This window comes from Apaloderma vittatum, unplaced genomic scaffold, assembly GCF_000703405.1.
Source record: "Apaloderma vittatum isolate BGI_N311 unplaced genomic scaffold, ASM70340v1 scaffold27933, whole genome shotgun sequence".
NCBI classification, from domain to species: domain Eukaryota; kingdom Metazoa; phylum Chordata; class Aves; order Trogoniformes; family Trogonidae; genus Apaloderma; species Apaloderma vittatum.
In genome coordinates this window covers 2,613-27,940 of record NW_009709061.1, presented here as the reverse complement: position 1 = coordinate 27,940, position 25,328 = coordinate 2,613, and the positions used below count along the sequence as shown (strand labels likewise).

The 25,328-nt window shown below is 37.2% G+C and overlaps 1 protein-coding gene across 1 annotated transcript in view; it reads right to left on the bottom strand.

The window, feature by feature from the left end:
- USH1C (Usher syndrome 1C (autosomal recessive, severe)) overlaps positions 1 to 25,086 on the bottom strand; it is a 38,285-nt gene extending 13,199 nt beyond the window's left edge. The window contains exons 1-16 of the mRNA XM_009866792.1: positions 25,018 to 25,086; positions 24,652 to 24,719; positions 22,574 to 22,717; positions 21,936 to 22,074; positions 15,266 to 15,374; positions 15,139 to 15,163; positions 14,372 to 14,429; positions 13,508 to 13,602; positions 12,215 to 12,299; positions 11,733 to 11,792; positions 11,381 to 11,437; positions 9,581 to 9,723; positions 8,847 to 8,912; positions 6,354 to 6,478; positions 2,938 to 2,987; positions 174 to 320 (exon numbers count right to left, since the gene is read on the bottom strand). Of these exons, the coding sequence (XP_009865094.1) occupies positions 174 to 320; positions 2,938 to 2,987; positions 6,354 to 6,478; positions 8,847 to 8,912; positions 9,581 to 9,723; positions 11,381 to 11,437; positions 11,733 to 11,792; positions 12,215 to 12,299; positions 13,508 to 13,602; positions 14,372 to 14,429; positions 15,139 to 15,163; positions 15,266 to 15,374; positions 21,936 to 22,074; positions 22,574 to 22,717; positions 24,652 to 24,719; positions 25,018 to 25,086 (1,440 nt within the window). The remainder of the gene's footprint in view (positions 1 to 173; positions 321 to 2,937; positions 2,988 to 6,353; positions 6,479 to 8,846; positions 8,913 to 9,580; positions 9,724 to 11,380; positions 11,438 to 11,732; positions 11,793 to 12,214; positions 12,300 to 13,507; positions 13,603 to 14,371; positions 14,430 to 15,138; positions 15,164 to 15,265; positions 15,375 to 21,935; positions 22,075 to 22,573; positions 22,718 to 24,651; positions 24,720 to 25,017) is intronic.
- Positions 25,087 to 25,328: the final 242 nt, after the last annotated feature.

Genomic DNA, 25,328 nt, shown 5'->3' with positions numbered 1-25,328 from the left:
AACTATAGAAACAAGCAAGTGTGAGAACAGGAGTTTACAGTGAAACGGCTTTTTTTTTAAACTTAATTATCTTTGACAAAAGTAAACAAGTGTCCTGCTAAGATAATTCCACTAAAGAGTCAGTTCATTTTCTTTCAATAAAATTTTGCACTTGATAGGAAAGCATGACATACCTCTTGCACAAGACGATTTATTTTCAGTTGTTTCTCTTTCTCCAACATTCCTTCTTTTTCTTTAGCAAGTTTTTGCTCAAATTCCATTTCCTTTTTATTCTTCTTCTGCTCACACAGACTATCGCTTTTTGACTTCTTTCTCCCTTTCTGGGAAGTTTTGGTGCTTTTGTTTTTCTTTTTTTTAAGTTAAATTGATTTTAACATCAGCTAAAAACACAGCAAACTTCAAGCTCAGTACATGAGTGCCTGCCTTGAAAACTTAATTGCAGCCTGTGTAAGTACCGGGATGTTTTTTTAAAAATAATCTGAAGTCATTTCCCCCAGTAATTTGCAGGAACTTCAACCAAATTTGGAGGGTCCATAAGCATTAATGTTAAGTTGGACAAGATCAGACAGCTCAACTTCTTTTACTTCTCTGTGAAGTTACAGCATCAGGGCACACAGGCCCACTACAAAACTCTGCACATTCAAATGGGTTTGGTTAGGTCTTGATTTGCCATCTCTGTTCTGCAGTTTTTATATAAACACAAGACTGACTGCTTTCAGGTGACAGGTACTCATGTATAGGTACATGCAAGTATTCTGTGCATAAAACACCTTTGTGCATGTCTTAAAACCAGCACTGCATGCCTTAACACACCTCAGATAAGCATTTTCAAAGGAAAGACTTAGATCAGCACAGAAACTGGATGGCTCCCAGGAAAGAACACTGCATCACGAACACAAAGTAGCTCCTACAAGCACTGGATAAAATCTACTCCCAAGAATGAACTATTACAGCACAAAGCACCTCTAAAATTCTGTATGCGGAGTGCAGACCAAGGGGAAAACTACGTAGCTGGCCATGTACTGTCAGTTACTGACAGTGCCCAGAGAGGCTGTGCTTAGGGTTTGATTTGCTCCACTTGCTATTATCGGCTATCAACTCTTCACGGTGGTTCTGGGAATTCAAAGCACGAATGTGCTTCATTTTAAACAGAATTATTTGTCCTCCTTCTATCTTCCATCTTTTACGTGTAATATTGTTAATAAAGCCTTGGAAAAGAGACATTTATCCTGGCAGCTACACAAGTCAATTCTTCCAGTCAAGTAGTTAATTGCAACTTTGTATTGCTGAGTTCAGTGGGATATTGTCTATTGCTTCAGGGTTAAGTGATGGTGTTGGAAAAGAAACAGAAACAAAACCCAGTAATTGCTGGAGACAGTATTTTTTTAAAATGTTTAAGTAAAAAATATCTAGCTTTCCACACTAATGTTTTAACACAAACATAATTCTGCTGGCGTGTTTTATTCAGTTTGTACCATAAGAACAATTACCAATGTTACCTCCTTTAATCAATTAGAAGATACATTTAGTACTGGCAGGTCAACCTGTTAGGTATCAACATTTGAAAAATTACTGCATTTAAAGGCGCACTGAGCAGTGCACACGTCAAAATGTTCCAAAACGTGAACATGCATCAGAAAATCTCAGCTGCATTGACAGGGTGAGTCATCCTTTCCATCCATTCTTCTCATGGATTCAGTTTACTTCCTGTTACAGTCATTTTTAGTAGAGAGTAGAATTTTGGTTTTGAAACAAAACAAATCAATTGGCAATTTGGAGCAGGATAAAAATTCATCACTTGCAGATTTAAAAATATTTTTAAAAGCTAAAGGTTAAAAATACACCTTATCGAGCTTCTAGTCCACTCTGTGTTCAACAGGAACTGGGTAAGATCTTCATTACTATATGAAAAGGTATTTGGATGCTGCGTAAACTTTGTCAGTAGCCATACAGAACATCACCTATTCGTGTGAAGAGACTGAGTCTGTGTAACATGTATATATAGTTTTCAGACAGAAATCCTAACTGTACTGGCTTTCACACAAGCTACACATCCATGATGATTTCCAGTCGCCAGCAGAACAAAATGGAATCAGAGTGTACCAGCATTTCCTACTGCCTAGGAAGGACAAAGGGCATTTCCTGTCCACACCAAAGGTTAAAGCAATTGTCCTAAACGGTGCCACAAATACATCATCTGTCAGAAACAATCCTGACCTCCTCAGAAACCTTCCTTTCCCAGAAGATAGACATAGGAACTCTTCTTGACACTTCTACCCCAGTTAATTCCCATCAGCCAGCACACACAAAAAAACCCACTTCCAAAATACACAGCTCAACCACTAGTCCCCTATTATATGGCTAATATACATTGAAAGAAATAAGGAGAATAAAGCAACAGCAGGAGTAAAGTATTATTTGAAATTCTAATAATCTGAAATTGCAATTCTTTAGCAGCAACTCTACAGATATAAAAGTATTCTACGAAGCTTAAATATTTCCAATTTTTTGGGCTCCTTCTGCGTGTGATGCACATGCCTTTTGCCTCCAGCACTCCTCTTCCTGGGAGATTTACAAGGGTACAACTCGGAACTGCATACTTGGTTCCCATTGAATTTTCACCTCTCTACTTTTTGTTATATGTTATTCTGAAGACTTCTGGAGAACATTAAGACAGGGATTGCCCACCTGCACTGAATGCCTTCTGCCAAGTATTGGTATATAATTCTCACTGCAGCTGGCAGAACTTGAAAAGTCCAAATTGTTCAAAAGGACAAACTCCTATGCAGATGCATCCCAAACACATCTTAATTTGTGCACACAGTAAAAGAAGAAACATTTGACTATGAAGAATGTCTAGTAATTACAGAGAAGAAGAAAAAAGAGGAATTAAAATTTAACCGCACAGCAAATAAATTTACATATCAAACTTTGTACCTTGCGAATTGTGGGAAATTTTCCTTCATACCGATAAAACCATCCAAAAGCTACAAAAGGTAAAGGAAAACTTGTTTTTTGAAGAGAAATCAGGACTAGTCCAGACTGAGAGCAATCCATGCTGATACCTGTAACTGACTCAAATTTATTTGAAGGTGCAATACTGAAGGTTTAGTATTACATGAGTTCTTAAATGACTTCTTGATCAATTGTGCTAGTACATTTAGTCACGTCACCCTTATTTTACCGATACACATTTTATATTAAAAAAGGAAATGCAACAAGTAATCTTCATATAGAACTGTACAGCCATATGCATTGCTAAGATTTCTACGGTCATGGTCCTACTTCACACCAGTTTTAAGAAGCCTTGTTGAATCAACACAGGTATTCAAACTCATTCAAGCTTGTGGCAGACCACAGTCACCAGAAAAGCTCCATTTCCTATATTCTAATAAAATATTTCAAGTCAAGCATAAAAATATTAAAAACCACATTGCTAAATTAAAACATACAAAAGAATCCATTACCATGATTTCATATAAGCAACACTGACAACACACAGAGCTCTCAATATAATTCATCTTTTTGCAGAATTGATACATTGTTTATCAAGGCATCTTTAGAAAGTAAGGATGACAATAGTGTTATAACTTTTCATCATTTACCAAAGGCCCTAGTGAAATCAAGAGTTCAGTTCTCTGTCAGGACTGACTGTCAGGAGGAAGCGAGGCACAGGAAGAATCTGAATCAGGATAGGAAGTTAAGGCAGAGCAGCAAACCTGTTTGTCCTGCTTCATCATCACTTCATCCATGTCATCTGTTTCAAGTTGGTCATGTGCAACTCCCTCTAAATCTACTAGAGAAACAAAGGAGGAAAGAAGTGAGGAGATAGAAATGACAGTCTCGTTGGAGATTCCCATTAAGTGAAAGAGATCAGCAACATGTGACAAAGTTTCCATTAAATAAATAGAAGTTAGCAATGGGATATTGCTCCACATAATAGAAAAAAAACAAAAAAGTCCTGCCTAATCAAATACATTTCCAATCTCCTCCAACTCTGAAGAGCAGTTAGCATCCACACAGGGCCAGTTACTTTCCTCTGCTATGAAGGTAAGTCTACAGGGTAAGTGGCTTTCCGTGTAATTACAGCAACAGCAGCTCTAGGATCTCTGGCTTCAGAAAGAAATACCAGCCTCCTACTTGGCTGCCACCAAGGTAAATGCTGTACAGTGAAAACACTCTCCCAAAGAATCAGAAAACTAAACAGATAAAAGATGGTTACAGAAGAAACATTTCCCTACCTCAGTTTCTCATCCATAAAAAGTTAAAGTGACTTCCCCAAAGTCACACAAAAAATAATATCATCAGGTTAGGAACCAACCCAGGGCTCCCTTAAGTTATGCAACAAGCACTTGCCACCTTTTCCTTTGTCTAATACTGTTTTAGTACTCTCTCCACGTACTACTTGTAGCTTCCAGGTTGGCTTCTCAACTGTCGATTAAAATCCAAGCATCCTCAATTCCTTTGGACAACTAAGTTGGACTTACACTTCAGGTCAAGTCTTGATGGAAACTCTGTGGTGTACAAACAGTACCTCCTCATTCCCTCAACTAATTCCAAAGTGGTATCAAAGCAATTTTCAGGGTGTGCAGTCTACAACCTGATTGTGAAAGATTAGCTGTGATGGATAAAAAGAGGAAAAAGACACGAAAAAGGAGGGCAGGGGAGGAAAATGAGGTAGACTCAGTATGGGAAAAAATAATACGAGGAGAATAGAAAAAAATGAAAAGGAAAAGGTGCTTCAAAGTTTACACGTAACCCATATTTGAAAAGGCAGGATTTTTTTTCCACTCTGACAGATGATCTATTTAAGATACTAATAGATCTGCTACTACACACAGCAACTCATGGACAGATGAATTTTGCAAATTCTCAAAGATGTTCCTAACTTTGTCATGATTAGGTCACTAGGAATTGATCCAGAAGTTCTGATTGCTCATTTTTATTAATATACTTTGGTACCCAAGCTCTTAGCATGCAAGATTATTTTTGCACTGGTTTTAAAATATCATTATACCATCATCATCCCATTTTCAAGATATTAGCGTGAACTGAAGAAAGTGATATGCAGAGAAATGATGTGCTAAATACTTTAGCCTGAGAGGGAATAAACTCAATGTGAAAGGCATGCTGGGAAAAAACAGATTTGTCAAAAGGTCTACGAAAAACACTTTTAAAAAGTTGATAATTCTTAAGAATGTTTGACTTTTCAGTGTCTCACTCTTGTTTTGCAACAATGATTTCTGTCATATTTTTTGATGACGTTCAATATATTGTTTACTCCTCCTCATGGAAGAGAAGCAAGGGAGCTTCAAGACATTCCTACAGCCCCCAAAGACTGCAAAAAGCACGAGAGAACTGAGGCCCTGCTAAAGAGATAAGAAAAAAGATCTTTAAAGTAAACATTGAATTCATTTCCTCCAAGTCAAAAAAAGCAGGAATTCCATATTTATCTTTTTTAGTTAGAAGCAAGCAGATAAAAGTACTCAAAACCATAACCTCCGCCCTCCCTAGTACATGGATTTAGAGTAAGGGAAAGGAAAAAAGCTAACAATAGGAATAGTACAAAGTGTATTCTTTTACTCCAAATGAGACTGTAAGTCTAGTACTCGTTTTCTACCTGCAAACACTCTACTTTCCAAGATCCCTTCTCAAACATACAACTGTATTAAATTATCTACCAATACTATTAATGCAGAAAGCTCAAAGCTAATTCCGAATAAAACACTTATGTCACCTTCTTCATACCTTCATTTTGAGAAGTAACAAAACCCAATAACAAAATGCCCATAAAACCTAAAATAATACTTAGCACTCCAAGTAGTATTTTCTTCACTGAGATGAAAGCATTCATACATATATAACTTGGCATTTGCATATCAGCTTATCCACATGAACATTAAAACATAATCATATTACACAAAAACCACAGCACTACTTCCATTTGGGCATATAGTGAAAATCAGCACAAGTCAACTGATGCACGAACTGGTCTGTAAAAACACACGCAAAATGCTGAAAAGAAACAACATGGGAAGCAATGCACCAAACCCACAAGCTGAATGGGCTGAGACTTGAAACAATTTCTTAGTAAATTGTTGTTCTTTTTTCTTGCTGCTGCTGATTGTTAGAAACCATGTGCAGCCACATGAGTGGCTGCAGACTTTGCAAGCTAGGTACCTGTTAAAAAAAAGCTATTAAATTAATCCATCGTATACTTTCAGCCTTCTGAGAACAACCAAGTTATAAGTAGCTTGGCTTGGACACAAATCGGTGATACATTCCACACAGCTCAGTGATGTGTCTGAAACAAATACTTCCCCATATGAAGCAGATTGAAACCAATTACTTACATTTGTGTTTGGAATGAGGGGCAGAGTGCACTTCTGCAGTAACAGTTTGTACAGATTTGGGAGGTTCTTTAGGACCCCAGTCTTCTTCCCATTCCTTTTTAAACTTCTCTTCTTCTGCTGTTATCCTACAGGAAAAAAGTGCAGCTAGAAATTCTGAGTACAAAACCAGCAGCATCAATATAACCTCATTATAATTACTCAGTATTCAGTCTATTTGATTTTTTTCTCTTTTATATAAAGCATAATAAACTGCCCCTTCCCCTTAGCCAAATTATCTTCATCAATGTAAGTTTCATTTACCAAGCTACAAAGATAATTTTTAAAACACAATGTAACTGCGAAAAATATTCCTGTTTAATATTGTGACTTCTGATGCCAGTTACATAAGCACCTGCACACACCAGAGTGATACACTACAATAATGTCATCCTAACTGAAGCCAAAAGCCATTTCTCACCTAATGTTTCTTCATTTTCAGAACTGGGAAGTATTTATTAGAAACCCAGTCAGTTTTAACCAAAATACTAAATGACAGAACATCTACCATATGCCTAAATCAGATGTTACAGGGGTAAACTACACCTTAAAAGCACATAGAATCATAGAATGGCCTAAGCTGGTACCTTAGAGATCATTTTAACCCACCCTCCCTGCCGCCAGGGACGCCACCTGTCAACTAGATCAGGCAACACATGGGGACCGAACAGGAATCGAACCTGTGACCTTAGTGTTGCTAGCGCTACGCTCAACTGACTGAGCTAACCGGCCCCCTACACATGTCTTATTTCTGTATTTTATCTCTGTGTTGATGATTGCTTCCTATGTTGATGATTGCTTCTAGGCTACCCCAGAACATGACTCCTCCAGAGAAGAACTAAAACCTGTTGAGACACAAATGACTTCAAATTCAGCACCGGGGGGAAGAGGAGGGGAAAGAATTGTCATGCTGCAGGATAAAGGAACTCCTAAGTGTATCGCCTAGAAAGGCACCATGATCAAACAACATTTTGAAGCAAAATTCAGTAAACCTCAAGTAGGTCACAACAGAATCTGCTGCATAACCTAATAGCTTGTAGCTTCATAGGAGGTACCTTCAAGTGATCCAAGATCTATCCTTGGCTGCAGCCGGTCTTCAGCCAGTAAACTGATATATAGTACTAAAATTTACCAGGTCTTAGACATATATGATGCTATTTATACTGGATTATCTTTTGCATGTCTAATTTAGCTAAAGTAAATTAAAAAAACATCCATGTGTGGTCAAAGTACTATTAAATCTGCAGCTGAGGTCAGTATTTAAAGTTGGATGCATAGTCCGTAGCAGGAAAGCCTGTACAGAATGTTTAGATTTGTTTTTATATATAATTTTTATTTTAAAAGGGGGGTACAAGGTAACTTACAAGTATGTAGAGTTGAGGAACTCTGTCTTGGAAGTATATTTGAAATTTTTTCCTAAAATGTATGCAGGGCACAGTGACTTTATACAACCAAATTCCTGCAGAAAGGATTTTAAATATGGAGCAAAGAGTTATCCTGACAAACTTGATACACGAAAGCAGACAAACTTGATACAGGAAAGCATTATATTCTAGTGAAACTGCCTGCCTGCCACTGCTTATTAAATCTAAGCTTTAGATCGAATCTAAGATCCTATACTGCCATCCTCTCTCCTCCAAACCAAGAAGATTGACATTGACTTAACAGTTTGGATTGTGACACAGAAAAGTTGAACAAGTGCCTGAGCAGCACTTGGAAGCTGTACAAGTAAGCGTAAAGACATGATAGACCTCACAAGGCAGCCTCATCATGGAAGGCCTCCCTGAGTGAGTAAACCAGAATAGACCATGATTTCCTGACTAAAATAGTTATAGAACTTCCTGGGTTTGGTGGCACAGTTTTAATTTAAAGAATTATCTCCTTAGAAAAGCAAAAGCCTACTTAAAACTTATGATGACTGAAATTAATGCTCAAGACCATTAGCATCACGTAGTCCTTATTTTAGTCTAAATTCACATAGCTTTTATCCTCAGAACTGTCTGTTAGACTGAAAAGACTATTAAAATTCTCCCATTTCTTCCCTGGTCCATTTCCTTGCAATATTCATTTCTTTTTTTCTGTTAGAATTAAATGTAGTGATTCAGTGACAGCAAACTAAAGTTATGAGACACAGAACTTCCTTAATCTCAAGTTTCTCTATGCGTTTTTAACGTATTGTTTAAATAAGCACAAAACTTCCATTCTGCTATTATCACCACAATCCTCAAGGTTTCCAGGAGCTTATTTTCAGATCAGTTTCCTATTCCGTAACTGTGGTGTGCTTACTCTTAACGTACTGGACCTGACGTTTAAATAAATGGAAACATTAGATGGTATTATCAGAAAAGATCATGCAGAATATTTTCAGCCAGATCTGCCATATAAAGACCTTCTTCTTCAGGCACCATATTGCCTATTTAAAGTGTTTCATATTGCCTACATAAAATTCTTACTTACTGCTCTATCTCTCTGCGATATCTCTCTTCTTCTTCCGCAGCCTTCTGGGAAATCTCCAGTTTTCTTCTATAATAAGAGGAATTAGGACACCATGATAAAAATAGTACTTTTTGAGTAAGCACTTGCATAAAGCGTGTCAGCATACAGTTAGTAAAAGATAGTAAATACATATACATTGGGGGAAAATGCTCATTTCTAAAAGCGGTCTTTAAGACACCAAGGGTTCGATACACTTTCATAAGAACCCGAAGGACATTCATGACCATCTGGATAATGAGGACAAATCATCTATTTAAGTCACTATATCTGCTTCTGAGACAGTTCCATAACAGGCTATTGTGAAAGTAAATGAAATTTGCTGCTGTCCTGCTTAAAAATCAAGGATGAGGGAATGGCATCATGAAAATAACTAGTATCACACTGAATCACAGGTATGTGACAGTCAGGGAACAAAGTGACTCTTCTACACAATATGTGTTTGAACAACATCAGCTACAAAAACCCAAAACCTCAAGAGCCTAAGTACAGAATACTTAGGAATCGACCACAGAATTCACAGCGTAAGTATAGAATACCTATGAAAAGACCAAAGAATAAGTATTTATGAGCAGAGGCTCTGAAACAGCAAAATTTAGTCCATGTAAGTCAGGAATCTCCTCACAGTCACTCTTGTTTTCCACGCACTTTCCAAACTCATGCTAAACTTTTCCGATCTCCCTACATAGAGTCCTTACAATCTCTCTTTCTCTTGCTGTTCTTTGATGATTTTGTTTGTTTCCAGCGCAAGCCGCTTCTGATGCATTAATTCCTGTCGCTCTTGCTCACGGAGACGTTCTTCTCTCTGCCTTTCTTCTTCAGTCATAAACAGCTCCTTTCCCTGCAAACAGAAGCACCACACAAATCAGTTATTTCTTTTAGGAAATAATTCAAAACTGATTATGTACTAGTGCATCTGCCATTTCCTCACACCACTTTTTCTGAAAGCCTCTAAAAGATCTGACCACTTCATTCCAAGGAGTTACTCCAGTTTCAGTCTCAAAGTTACGATGTGCTAAACACCTCAGAAGAGGCATGAAACTACCAAAGTCAGCAAAAACAGTGCAGGAGTCACGCCAAAAACATACTCAGCGTGTCACACAATAAAAACTCCATATTGCACTTTCCTGAAATCTAACTAAGCAGGGCAATGCTAGAGAACAGCACGTGGAACGAATCCCAAAACGAAAGACCACTACACAGTTATGGCATTTTAATGCTCTTGTGCCCGGCTGCTGTGGAAACGTGCCGTCATGCAGGGAACCCACATACAGGGAATAGACATTGCCAAAAGATTACACAGTTAATGTGTTTCAGCTGGTTTTGTTCCTGTTTCATTTGCTTTAGAGTTAAGACATGAGGACTATTTGCTATTCAAGGAAGTGGAACACCACAGTAACATTTACCTAATTTTTATTACTGAAATTAGAATCCCATATTAATTAGGAAGGCAGTGTTTTTCACGTCTCGGGCTCAAAGTAGGCAGCCTGAACAAAAACAGGCAGTGAAGAATGCCTCTGTACCACGCTCTTTGCTGATCAAAAAACAGGAGTAGAGAAGCTGCTTCCTTTTACAATCTCTGCTTCAGCACAAAGATTTGTACTAAGGAGAGACATGCAAGGTGAAGCAGGGTGCAGCAGAAGGATCCCCTAGTGATAACTCACTGGAGTATTTGTTCAAAAAATGTCTACAATGCCTTTGGACAACCACATCTTCTGTTACTCTAAGAGCAGTTTAACTAAACTACGAATTTCTTAATACAGCTACAGAGTACACATGAGCCCTTGGGAAGTAGCTTAAATGATTTATTAAATCTTACTTTCCCTATTTAAGTCAGTTGCAAGGCAATTAGAAATTACCATCTTTGATTAGACTGTGGAATTTAATTATCCTCTTGTACATAACTATACATTTTACTGTGAGAAAGATTAAAGCCGTAAAAACATTAATATGTATTGAAAGTCATACTGAAGTCAGTGGGAAGATTTAATTCATTTCAGCTGACAATAGATTAGGCCCCAAAAGTGTATATTCTGTTGTACAAGACAGTGGAAACAGAAAATTTAACATTTTTCAATATGTTGATACATTAAAAAGATCAAATAAACACAAGGAATTAATTTGGAATAATACTAAGACATCAGCTATTCAGGACAAAAAATTAATTGACTTCCACCCAACTCACCTTTCATATTTTCAGCAGAAGCAACTGTCTATTAGAACAGAAGCTCTCAAACACATAAAACCATTACAGTAAAGTTAATTTCCATTCCTTGCCAAAGAAACAAATTTGCACTGGCCCAAAGTCATGAAACTGTTCTATTTCAAAGTACCGTGGATAGCTATCCCTGAAATAATCAAAAGCCATTCAATGCTGCCCTGGCGTGACAGAATGTAGTAGTATACACGTGGTAAAGAAACACAGCTTCATTCTTACTGTTTATTTGCCCACATAGTAATTTTCACAAGTGGTCTGCTGGTATAAATCCACTACTTACAGCGCCTGCTACCACAGAGATAGTCAAAGTTCGACTACTTTTGAGCACTCTGACAGCCTGCAAATTAAAACAAAACAAAAAATCAGTCTGAATTAAGTGAAAAAAAGGCCTGTGTGTATAGAATGAAAGATGCTTGTTGTCAAGGCTGGAATTTCTAGACAACTTACCTCACCTAAACAGGTAGTAAGTATGCAGATCTCCAAATCTCCAAATTGAGTATTGTGTTCAATACATAACCAGGTTAAGTAGCCTGGTATCAAAACTTTTTTTTTTTTTACAGCCAGGAAAATCAGACGGATGCATAATGAGCTGACAACTACAAAGTGAGTGAATTAGGAAGACTCAATCTTACCTCTTTATGATCCACATTAGAAAAGTCTACTCCATTTACCTCAACAATCTGATCACCGACCTAAAGGAGTTAATCCAAATTTTAGTACTGATGCTGAATTAGTACCTATATTAAACAAAAACAAAGAGAGATATACTTTCTAACACTCTTAATACAATAACCATAGGTATTGACAGAGCACAAGGGGAGCAGATCAGAAAGTGCCCAGGCTTGTACCTCCTCCTGTATCAGCATTTCCAGTTGCCACTGTTGGAGAATGAATACTGAGCCAGACAGACTACTTGTCTGACCCAGGAGGGCATTCTCATCTTCTTAAAATTCAGGAAACTGGCTTTATTTGAAATGTAACCACAATGTATTTCTTTCCCATGGGAAAAAAACAACTCCCAGCTGGCGGCTTTACAGTGATCCACAATCACTCAAGTAGTAAATACCAAACAAGATCTCCTTGCAGTACCTACCCTGGAAGGCTGTGTACTTACCTCTAAGCCCACCTCTGCTGAAAGAGAACCCGGCTTAACATTGCTGATAAAAATGCCTGGTTTCTGTGTTGGACCACTGGAAATACTGGCGCAAGATAAAAACCAAACATTTATAGGATTATATATATATAGAATAATACAGTGTAACACAGTGAGAAGGCTTAGTTGTTTTCTCATAATTTGTTTTTGATTAAAGAATATTTCCGCTGTATTAGTCCACTCTGAAACAAACACTGAAATCTGCTAGCACATGCACAATGGTTTATCATCCTACTTTACCTTTTACACCACAAAATTGTGATTTAAGAAAAAGGTATAAGAAATATATTCAAGCTTCTGGATTTTTTCCAGAGGCTTTTTTAGCAGAATATACTGACCTACATTCTCTAAGGGACTGGGACACTAATAAAATTTTCAAGTAAGTATGTAACACCATGAAGAATTACTAATTGTTTGCATGGGAACTCACTGAAATGTGGTAATCTGTATGTGTAACACAATGCTATTTTTCAGGATTAGTTATTAGAAGCAAGAAGGGTATTTCAACCAGGGGCCAAAACCTAGCCTTGAAATGTTAAGCTGCACTCTAAGTTGGGCCCAAATACAGCAATGATTTTTGCAGATAACATATCCAGCAGGTGATGTCTAATCATCCCTCCAGGTTTGTAAATACGATATAAAATTTATGCTTTAGAAAATATTCTGTCAATCTTGATAACTTCAACTACATATGCCTAAATCTATAAGAAATCCTTCAATATTTCTTCTACCCCCAAACCTTCCTAACTAGCTGCAAGGACAGGAATCTGAGAAGCATCTGTTCCTATTTATAAAAATCTTGCAAATTCTACATTACTTGTAGGATCTAGACATATCTGCGTGATAGCTTTCCAGTTCTGGAAAAGGTTAGAGAAAGTAGTTTAAGCTCAGTGAGTTAAACTGACACTGGACACTGCTGGAATCTGTTATGTCACAGAGCAGCATTTTAAATAATAATAATAGTAAAAAAAATATTTTTAAACATAAAATCATTTAAAAGATCCAACTCCACAACAGTTTGTATCATGTCACTTCCAGCCTGCTCATAAATTTAAAAGATTTTAAGTAAGAACCTATAACAGGGATATTTACGTTCTGTTTAATAATACAGAACGTGTGCCGCAGGTATCCTTGTGTTCCAGTTTGCCTTCCTGATCCAGTATGCATCTTCCATTTTCCTGATACCATATCGACAAAGGATAGAAAAAAACTGCCTTGGATGTCACGCTTAATAGGTAAGAAACATGTACCCACCTGCACCCCATGCCTTTTGTACCGATTAAGCTAATGAAGACTTTCTTCTCTTTATTGTCTCTTCCTCCTGAAGAAGCAAGACCAGCAACACTGCCCTTTCCTTCCTGTAGGGGGTTTGAAAAACGCTGCAGATGTTACTCTGTGTGGAACTCGTACCAAGACTACTATAAAACTTCACGAAGGCAGGATCAAATGCTGCCAACATCAAGATAAGACTCATCCGAGATCCTACTGGAGATGAATGTGAAGTACAGTCATTTCAGTAGAGTTGGATGGCTGAGGTGAAAGAAAGAATTTATCTTGCTCTTTGGAGAAGACTGTTTAAATAGTCAAACTTTGTCGTCAGAAAAGGGTGAAGGAAAATTAGAGGAAAGCGATATGGCAGAATAATCATTTAGATGCTCCCTGCCAAAAGAGCTGGAAAAATACATGATAGGGCTCACTACTTAACGAGGTCTTTCTTCCTGAAAGGAAAAGAATGATAATTGTGGTCTCTCTTTTCACTGCTGCAACCCATGGAAGTCACTTGCACTCATACCTGTCATTCCTCCGCTAATATAACTAAGAAAGGCCAAACAATCTTTTAAAGATTTATTCAGTAGAATTATAGCCTGGGAAGTTAATATGCTCAGGCAAAATAAAGTATCAATTAATGAGTAAAAGACGTTCCATTTGTATCCTGTGCTTTCCTTACTTCATCATTTTAGCATCATTTCACACCACAAAAGATGTTTCTCCCTTGTTACAAGATACTGCATCATAGAAAGACATAAAATAGCTTTTGTGATAAGGTCAGAGGACAAATTGCTTCAGAACCATTACAGATTTCCCAGGAGACATCTTAATAAAATATTGATTTCTTACCCCAGAGTCTGACACAAACTGGTCCACATATTGCCATTTAAGGGGTTCATCTGCTGAACTGGAAAGAAAAAGCAATTTGAAATAGCATGGACAAAATAAATACAAATGTATTAATGTGTCTTCCTGTTTTGCATCCACAAGTTCCTTTGGATGCCATTCACAACAACTGGTTTATTTTCCAGCAATCTAAATAAATCATCGAACAAGCTGACAATTATTTAGGCTGCTAAAGCTGGTCAAACATAAAATTAAGAAAACCTCCTCAAGCAAAACCATTTTGGGAAACTCCAAGAAAGACTTGGAGAATAATCACAACAACTTGAAAAGCTTATGTGTCATGCAGAGAGACACCTCCCATCAATAACATTTCTCAAGCATGCAACTTCGAGTTTCAACTTTTCAACAAAAATTGACAATAATTTGAAATTTTTCTAAGCTCTGAAGTAATCCTCAAATGTTACATACACAGAGAAGCAGTGGAGCAATCTGTTAAGCTAGATGCATTGCTAATGGTATTTCGAGGTAATACCCATGAATAATGAGAAGATAGAAATCACTTCATCTAAGCACACAGCTGGCATAAAAAGTCAGATTCATCAAACAAGACATCTGTCTGTTTATCACAAAGGACATGACATTTTAATCAGCTATGGAGATGTCCATTCACACATTTTCAAAGATACAGATAAACACAGAGGTTTTTTGGATATTGAAGAGGCCATGTGAAAAGGAATAACCTCATTTGTTTTCAAATTAAATATCATTACCTTTTTACAGGTATCATGCCAACATCTGAAAAAGAAAAATTCTCTGTTAAGTAAGACTTCCTACAAATCATCAGCAATCTATTATCAGCAATCTTCAGTGATACAGGTGAATTTTTACATTACTTACGTCTTACTTTTATGGACACTATTTTCTTCGTGCGAATTAGGTTTATGACTTCTTCGTGTGTGCACGATGAAATGGAATATCCATTTATACGAACTATCTCATCTCCAACCTCAAAAATAAAAAGGAGAAAAATAAATAAATTGCAAATTAATGCTAAAAGATTTTTAAGAAATGATGCAATCCAGCAATCATTTTGATGCAAAAGTTTGATAATGTTGAAACCGGAATACTTCTTGAATTTCAGGTAATGTGCAGACCAGGTTTCCCTGTATTTGTTTGAACCTAATATTTAAGGCCAAAAGGCAGATTAATGGCCAAATAATAATTTAATATATAACAACTATTCTCTACACATCATATTTTACTTCACAGATTGCCTTAAATACAACTGCCTGTATTTCAATCCAAATAATTTCAGAGTGATTTTATTCCTCTATACTTTAGCAGTTTGCTTTTCCCATATGCTCTCCAAGATACGTTCTTAGGTATTTCGATGAACGGGAAACTAAACTTAATCTTTCCACCTCGCTTGACTCTGGATTCAGAACAATGCATCATTTTAAGGGAACTTACTTTCCTGTCAGATGCAACATCTGATTAATCACAATAGTCATGTACTAGCATAATGAATGCTTATTCTTAAGCATACTGAATGCTTAAGTCTTCTTGGGTCATCTACACCAGTAACAAAATTGCATGCTACTCACGTGTTTCACAGCAGCAAACCAGTATGGTACCACTGAAAAATGCCAGGCCCTGGCTAGAGCGTCATAAGCAGAGGCTTTTGCCTACTGTGAACCACGTGACATGTCCGTGTGACAAACAGTGCAAGCTCTCTTCAGTTAGGCAATGCAAATCAATCCTCTTACAGTAGAATACACAAATGATTACCAGGAAATGGCTTTAACAACCAACCATCAACAATACTCTCTTATACCTCTGTACTTTGATCTCCTCAAGAACAAAGCCAAATACTTTCGGTTTACTGCTCTCCAGTAACATTTCTTATGAACTAGTGTGAATATTTATTATGTAAAATGTATCAAAACAACACCTTGACAGACTTTTCTTGTTAACATCAACAGCATAGGATTTTGTTCTTCATAAAACTTTGTGCGCCTCCTCTCAAATATGTCTGCTTTCATGGTTAAAAGTCATAGTTAATGATTGCCTGACCTCTTCCACTTGAAGACTCAAGTTCTGAGTTGACCAATTTCAGTTTAGGCTTAAGTTTTCCATGGTGCTGTATATATCAAGATGATTTAAAGTTTCAATAAAACTAAAGCAACTAGTTCTAAACAACAAAATCTGGGCAAAACGCATTGTCACGCTCACTATAAAGAAATAATCTACAACTATTTTGTTGAGAGCCTCTGTGCCTTCACTTCAGGTTTGTGAAAGGTCCTTATACTACAGATTAAGACCGTGATTTTTACAGTCTTAGCGAACATCTGTATTGACTACAAAGTTTAGGGCAAAGAGAGCCATGTTCATCATAACATGTTTGGTGAAAATTAGTTAGTATAAGGACTCTGGCTACACTAGTCCTTATCTGGGGGGAACGTGCATTTGATCCACTTGCTTTGGGACTGCTGGTGCCCCAGCCTCTGGTGCCAAGATCAGTTGTGGACACACTGTGAGGTGCTGCTGCAGAAGATCAGAACAATTAGCTCTTCCAGAATAAAGGAGGCACAAGAATCTCACCAGAAACAGAACAGGATAAGAAGCTTCATTCAGCTCTAACCACTAAGGTGGTGCAAAAAATCACATCATTGTGCACAAACCTCTGTCTGCTTATACAATTAAAGGCTTCACTGTAACATTGATAACAGTATTACAATAAAAATTTTAGTCTTTAACGTGTTTAAGATTAAGCAACTGTCTCCTTAGACAACTCTTGACACTTTTTTTTTTAAGTAACAGTATTTTTTTTCTTTTTAGCCAGATACTTCTAGTCTCCCCCACAGAAACTTTGCTATTTTACTATTACTGAAAGTATAGAACATAACGCCACCAGTTTTCATCACACTGAGCAAGTGATCTACTGTGGCTACATATAGTGTAACCACTGTCTTAGAGACTTTCACATTAACACACACTGTGACAGGTCTACACTTGGGTGACATAACATTGGCCATGCCATCATCTTCTATCTTTTTTCATATGTAAGAAATATGATTGAATCTTCCTACTGTGATCTGTCCAGCTAAAAAAACCTCAATCCAATAAACAACAAAGCAAGAGAACACATGCTTATCATCTTCACTTCTGTCACAAATATTTACTACTTTGTCTGGGAAGCGCCATAGGCTCTGCAATAGTACATGAAACACTAATGACATATCGACTACACCAGCATAGCTCACACAGTTTCCTCTCCACTAAACTTAAAAATTTTTACCTGACATAACACAGCATCAAGACTACAAAGGCAAAAAAACTGCAGCATGTAACTGTAATCCCAAGTCCCTAATCAGTAGGGCTGCTGCTCCACCTTCTGGACATCCAAAAATCCCACCCAGGGCAGTTTGCAGCACTCCAAAGTGCTTGACTGTTTTCATTGAAGCCAGTCAGATTTTTAATACAATCCTTAACAAGAGGAAATAGGTCAGTATTGAAGGCTTCTGAACATACAACATGTGGTGAAAATGCAGGATCGGGCAAGGAAAAGCATATAGGGTCACCTCTGAGAGCTCTCACTATGAAAGAACACTCACTTAATCAGCTTGGTCCATTCAAAACCACATCCAACCATCCACCAAGGCACCCATCTATCCCACAGGCCTGGCAGCCATGCCATTGCACTCCTCTTTCCCCTGGTGAATTCTAGCTAGCTCCCCACCCAAAACCCAAGAATTTAGTTCAGAGATGTTCCATTGCCCTTGACATTTCAGGAAATCCATTGTAATAAATGTGACTGCACTCCCAAGAAGTAAAACCTCAGACTTTCGGCACTGTGCATGAAGACTTAATACTCTCACAAACGATGAAGACACTCAGCCTATTTAGAATTCCATTGGTTAATCTAGGAAATGGTAGGAAAGCGAGTGACCTCTGCTTTTCAAAGGAACGTTGAGCTCCTCAATAATAAAATGCTCAAAAATCTTCCTCCATTCCTGTCTCCATCTCTCCTTAGATTACTCACTTGCAAACATACCAGAAGTTTGTGTATTTGACCTCAAGTATGCAATGTCCACCTAATTTGAGCTACATAGACTTTTCAGATAATCTTACACATTAGTTATTGGTGGGGTTTTTTGTTTGTTTTCCTTTAGTTTAAGATCCCTCCTTTACTCCCATCTCCCACATCACGTAGACTATAACAGATCATGGAGCCTGAGTTCTAAAAGGTTTACCTAACCTACCGTCATTAACTGTAATTAAAGAAGCATCCCAGTTTTAGGACTGCAAATGGCAGTGCTGTTTGTGAGTTTCCATATAGCTTCCGTATCAGCAGAATTAGTGTTGCTCTGAGGATGTCAACACCTTCTACGCAAGCCCTCTCGATTAGTATTGCCTCCCATGCAGCTTCAGCAATGAAAAGATAGTTCAGCACTCTTCCCTCCTCCTAATGACATTTCTGTTACCGACTGGCAACATGACTAATGGTGCTTTAGAAACATCCCAGTCTAAGCTGAACTACAGAAGCGATAGGCACAAGCAAACTGCTTCTCTTTAGCTTTTTCCGCAAAAAAAAGTAAGCCCGTATACTGAAATAATGAGAAATTGGTTTAATGTATTTTATTACTTTTGTACTGGTATCACTGTATACCAACCTTTTGAATCGGTAGCAGCAGGGATAAAAGTCTGCAGGATTGAGCATGGTAGAATAGTAACAACTATGTGGTTATTATATATCACTGTTTCTCTATTAAACAGTGAGATGACAGTTTTTCAAAAGAAGAGCTGCAAACCTAACTTTTCCCAGATAAAATGCCTATTATTTGTAACTTTTAACATAAGAAATGTAATATTTAGTGCTTCAAGGAAATTAAAGGGTTTTGACATAATAACATCACTGTGTCAAATTTCTCATTTTGTATACTTCCTCCACTTTCATCACTCATAGCAATCTCCATGTCTTTGTATTCAGCAGAATCCCAAAAGATGTAAGTATCAGAAAGCAGAAGGAAAAAAAAGTACATTTCTTCATGAAACGACAAAACGCTTGCCTTTCAGAGAAACTGTAGTTAAAAAACGGTCAAAACTACAAATGCATCAAGTGAGTTTTCATGACTATTCAGTCATTTTAATGTAATTTGGAAACTACTCCAAGAAGAAACCATGCAAAACTAATTGGATTTTTTTTAAAAAGAACAAAAAAGAAAAAGCAGCAGGACATAAAACTGATGGTGTAATAGAAGATCATTATACCTTTCTCAGACAGCATTTTTGGGATAAAAAAATGTGTAGAGATTTAGTTAAATAAAGCAGGTGGGTGAAATTTCAGAAGCAGTTGGCTTTACTGTGAGACAGCGATTTAGAACAATGGGCTGCTTGTCAGCCCTTGTTATTCGATGGGGTTCAGAAAGCACCCACTGCCACGTATTGTGAAGACACTTCAGGCTGAGCTTTAACACCACATATCGAAAAACGGAAGTCAGACAGTTACAAGAGCTGCGAAGCACCATCTGTCCAAATTAATACATAGAATCTAACCCTATCAAATTCGATGAGTCTCAAGCATATTTCCACCTTTTCGGCCCTACTTGGTGTTCCAAACTCTATCAGTTCTGAGCTGCAGTACAATTTGTACAACCCAGCTCAAAGACCCTTTACAATCCCATTCACCAGCACCAACATGTAGTATCACGACCTCAGTAACAGAAAGCCAGTAGGGCCTTTTTGCATACTGAGAAAAAACTAAAACTGACATCCTTACAGAAGCACAGCAACTGAACATAACTCCTTGTCTACTGACCATGCCAAAACACTAGTCTAAAACACGCAGAGAAGCAACACAACATTAAGGTGACTGTACTAGGATGGCAGTGTAAGACAGCGACTGCTAACTCCTTTACTGCTCAGCATCAGTCATGCCTGGCAGTATTTTCCAGGAGATGTTTTCAAACACCACGGAAGTGACTGGTCTCTGTCTTTTTCTCAGTCTTCTAGCACTGGAGGATGGATGCAGCTGGAATCTCTCTATGGACCTGATCACAATCCAGCAACAACTCTCTTGCCCACACTTCTGTTCTCATGGAGTAGGGCAGTGCACAAGGGACACAAGCTTCTGAGGTGCAAGCTCTGACCTTTTCTGGAGTTATCCACCAGCAAATCTCAACCAAGGAGGCTATGAACACATCCAGTACAGTGTGTGTGGTGTCCTATGCCACTCTCTCAATTCTAACTCAATACAGAATTTGTGGGGATGTATTTTCTGGATTTGTGGTTTTGTACAAGAAGGAGCTTCTAAAAGCATCCAGGGAGCCTGTCACACGTCTGTTCAGCGCAGGCTGCCAGCAGATCAGACTAATTCAATGGTGATTCAGAATTAGTGAAAGTGATATATAGGCATTAATGCACAACAGGGCATGTGCATGTATTCAGACAGGAACATTCATTTAAATTTTAGAAAGCTCTCAGTGTGAATTATACAAACCTGGAACCCTAACTTCAACTGCCTTGTTGACAGAGCCTTTTTTTCCACCCTCTCAAATCTAAGTGTCATGGGATTACACTGAAGCCTATCTACAAAATACCTTAGTTTAATTAAACACCGTAATCAATCATGCAAGTCTAATGCATTTTGGACTAATATTAATCTTAAACACCAATACTTCCAGTAACTCTTCATAGTCGACAAATTGAAATTAGACAGGCATATCAGCCTTTCTGCTCAGAAACACAGACCTTTAATACACCTCATTAGCTTCAAAAGCACAGAAACACTCAGACTTTTGCCACAGCAATTGCTCACTCCAATATATGATCAAGAAATGACATTCAAAAAACCCAAACACCCAGAGCTTCATTAAAGCAAATTGCATAAGCACCGATCTAGAAAAAAATGTGATTCTATACATAATTACTTTTACCAACCTTGTTACAGTTTATGCATCTAATATTGAATTGCTGAAAGTGCATTTCTATGCAGTACAAAGGATACTGGAAATGGTTAAAAATAGGTTCTTGCTTTTATGTGCTGCCATTGCATAAACCAAAACCTCCACAAGTTACACATACAGTTCAGTTAAACACTTCATTACACAAATTATCCTGTGTAAGGTGGAATTAAGATTTTTAGTATTTATATGTTCTGTTCTACATTTAACCAGAATTTGGCAACTTAAAACACTCTTCCACAATCTAGTTAGAGATTTTTCTTTTCATCTGCTTATATTCAACTGTTGTTACTTGTGAAGTATAAAAAAACTCCAGAAAGCTCCTTTATCTTCAAAAATTATTGTATCCCAAATACAAAAAAAAAGATTTCTATAACATTAAAATCCATGACAAGAAAAGAATAATTCTAATAACTTGATTGACCATTGGTATAATGGTATTTACTATGGCATAGACTTACATATTTTATGAGTTTTATTACAGCAAAGAGCACTTCACCAATAGCTAATTCTAAATATTAAAGAAAAATTCTTACTCCACACTTCCCTAATACTATAGCAAAACACTTTTTGTCACACAGCAGCCATGAATTTAATTTTCTTACCTGAAGTCCAACATTGTCTGCCTGTCCTCCTTTAACTAACTGGGAGATGAAGAGGCCACAGCTAAATTCCACTCCACCTCTCACACTTATTCCAAGTCCTTCGGGATGCAAACGATCCAGTCTCACCTCTTTCAGCTTTCTGCAAAAATGGAAGATACTTGACTGTTTAGCTGAGTAATGCTTTGTGGCAATAATGTTTCAAATGAAAGCTACACATTATTTTTCTCTAACAACATTTAGGAACAAAAAAAGCAAACTGACTGAAGGTTGTATTCATGCATGTTAGCTAAAGCCACTGAGTATTCCTCTAAAGAAAAGATGTCTGTAACCATTGAAGCTGTCTTCTTCTAGATGGTTAGAATTTTTTTATTATTAAATGCAGGAAAAAATGAGAAAAGACTGTTTCAATTGAAAAGCACTGGTTTTGACTACCTTATCCTGCTTTTACTAGATTAAACTATTTGGCAAACAATTTCAGGTAGCTCAAAATTGTACTTCTACCAAATATATCAGAAATAAAATATTTATGCCCAGGTGACTACACAGGTGACTGATATTTTATTCAGAATTTATCTGAAAACTCAGTCACTATTTCCTGCCTGTAATTAAGTTAGAGGCGTTGTTCTGCCTTCTCTTACCGTGATCTTTTGGGTGTAAGCTGGTCATATTCCACCTGGTGTTTTAGCGGGATAAGCGGGCGGATAGCATCAAATAGAGGCAACCTGCTTGGTTCATTAATCACAAGTTTCAGGTCCCCCACAAGCACTGGGAGATTCATAGATCTACAAAAACATAGCGAGAAAATAAACACAGGTAATTAATGTGCCAACATAAACCATCATTTAACAACCTTCTGTACCTATGGCTTCAATATCTGCATGTCTCTTCAACTTACTAAAAAAAGTTATTTATGCAGATATTGGTTTAACCAAAGCAGAACAGCCTCTAAGAAAGCAAAGAGGAGTAACGACTACCTCCAAAAGAGCTGAAATCTCCTACATAATTGCCTTTATCTTCTCAGGTCATGCACATCAATTGTAGAGATGACATCTTTAACATTGAGAGTCCCCATAAGATTTATGTAACCATTTGGAAATAACTTTCCAGACCAAGTATACCTGCCTACTGGATTTTTGTTTCCTTACTAGTTAGGAATCCTCCTAAGAGAATCTAGACCAGAAGCTCCTTCCTCTCCTAAACTTAGGGGACTGACAAGATGTTTTGATCAAAGGAAAAAATAACAATACTCAGTAGGTGGAGCAAAGATTTGGTTTAAGTTTTGAAATTTTTCCAAATCAAAATAGAAGGGCCATTAACAAATAAACAAAATATACAGAAGCTAAATCACTGTGAACATTTGTTTTATGAGAGCTACGTAAAGTAGTCTCCTTGATATTGTCAGCACTGAGATAGTTATAGGTCTAGAAAATGTATTTCATTACCCAGCTGCAAGAGCGAAGGAATAGCTCCCGAAAGTTCAGTGGAGCTATTCCCACATAACATCCAATTAAACTTACCTTACATGATTTGCTGTTCCCTCTCTTATAATTTACATTTCCTGGCACACAATATTTTGGAGGCATACACAACGAAAATACAGATCAGGAATGCATAATACATGGTATTACAGGTCAAATATTTTTGAAAACGCTATTCACAGTGAAGTAGACATTAAATGTTAACTCCAATCGCACATATTTCTGCCTTGGAATACTTCATGACGTATTCGAAAAAAGCAAAACATCAGCAACATGTGTTCACAGAGATAGAGGAAATTTTGCTCAAGTCACTGCAATTTTGGAAATTGAAGAAAAGTTACTATATGCATTGTTAATTTTGTAACTGCAAGAAGATTTTAAATAATTAAGAGCTACTGAATCGACCGGCTTTCCAAACAACAGGCTTTATGAACGGAGAAGCAATTAGTCAGACCAAAGTGAAACTGAATCAGATATGCAGCTGAATACACCCATAACTATAGCTCAGTGCAAATATCCAATGGAAGCGTCTACGTTTCACTCAGCTCAGATGCTATTAAGATATGAATGGAACAACGTCTAGCAGAGTCACTTGTCTATGATGAGTGGAAAATACATTCTCAACTTCTCTGAAAAACAATGGGTCAGAGGCCTTTCTCAGTTGCAATGATATAGGTTCCAACCAACTGTGGTTTAAATCAGTTCAGCAAAAGGATTCGGGATAGGACTATCACTTTACCATTTTTCCCCACTATGTTGTAATAAGCCAGAATTGTTAAACATGCCAGATTCTCAGACCAATTTTTTTCAGCTTTCAGACAAAAAGGTTGCAAATATATGCTTATCTGAATAGCTAGGGAAAATCTTCGAAAAACAAGTTCAACAAAATAAACAAACATTATTTAGGGATATTAATCAATTTGGTTAATGCTGTCTTTCTGTTGCCTAACAATAGTTTTATCCAGGCGCATTTTTCCCCCAATACAAATGCATCAAACTCTTTTACAGAACTGCTAAGTCATAAAACCAAAGTAACTTTATAGGTGATTACAGACAAGCTTCTTCCTTATCTGCAGGCTACAATGTGGAAGTGTAAAATTTCATTAAACAGAAGAAAAATTATTACTTCAATTGCTTCTCTAGCAGCATATAGAAAGACCACTTAAAATCTTGAATACTCTTTACATTTAAAAATATTAGTAAAATTCTACACAAACATATATAAAACTAGATCTTACTGGTGGTACATCCGCAGCACATCATAAAGGTAATCCTTCTCTGCTTCATTGTCAATTAGTAGATTAACCTGAAAACCCAAGGACATTACTGTAAATCCCTGACCAACTAACCAGAAATGGCAAACACACAAGACTTTCACAAATTCTTAAGTCACAAAGACATCAGTAAGCAAAGACTTTTTTTTCCCTTTTTTAAAGATAAACCCTTTTTCTGCAACAGTGTTACTTCACAATGCGAAACTCATAATAAGACTTTCTAAAATTAGCATTAAGGTAGTTGGATACTGTGGTAAATACTGATATATTCTGTATTCCAGACTTCCCCTCAGCACTAACACTATTACAATACTATCACATTTATCTTACCTGATAGTCACTGTACTGTTGAATAAATGTTTTCAGAAACCTCTTTGGCCACTCATTAATATAGCACATGCTGTCACCGATAAAACCACTACAGAAAGATGATTATAATCTACGTTCTGTCATCCAACCCACTGATTTCGGGATCTCATTTAAAGCATTATGCAAACTGCTACACTTCCTTCCTCTTTGCTCCAGCTCTTAACTGATAGAACTTGCTATTCTTTCCTCCTCCCCTATAAGTACATTTACTTAAACCAGTGTCATATTACTATGCCTGCTCTTGCATAATTACAGTAAAATAAAGCAAATAA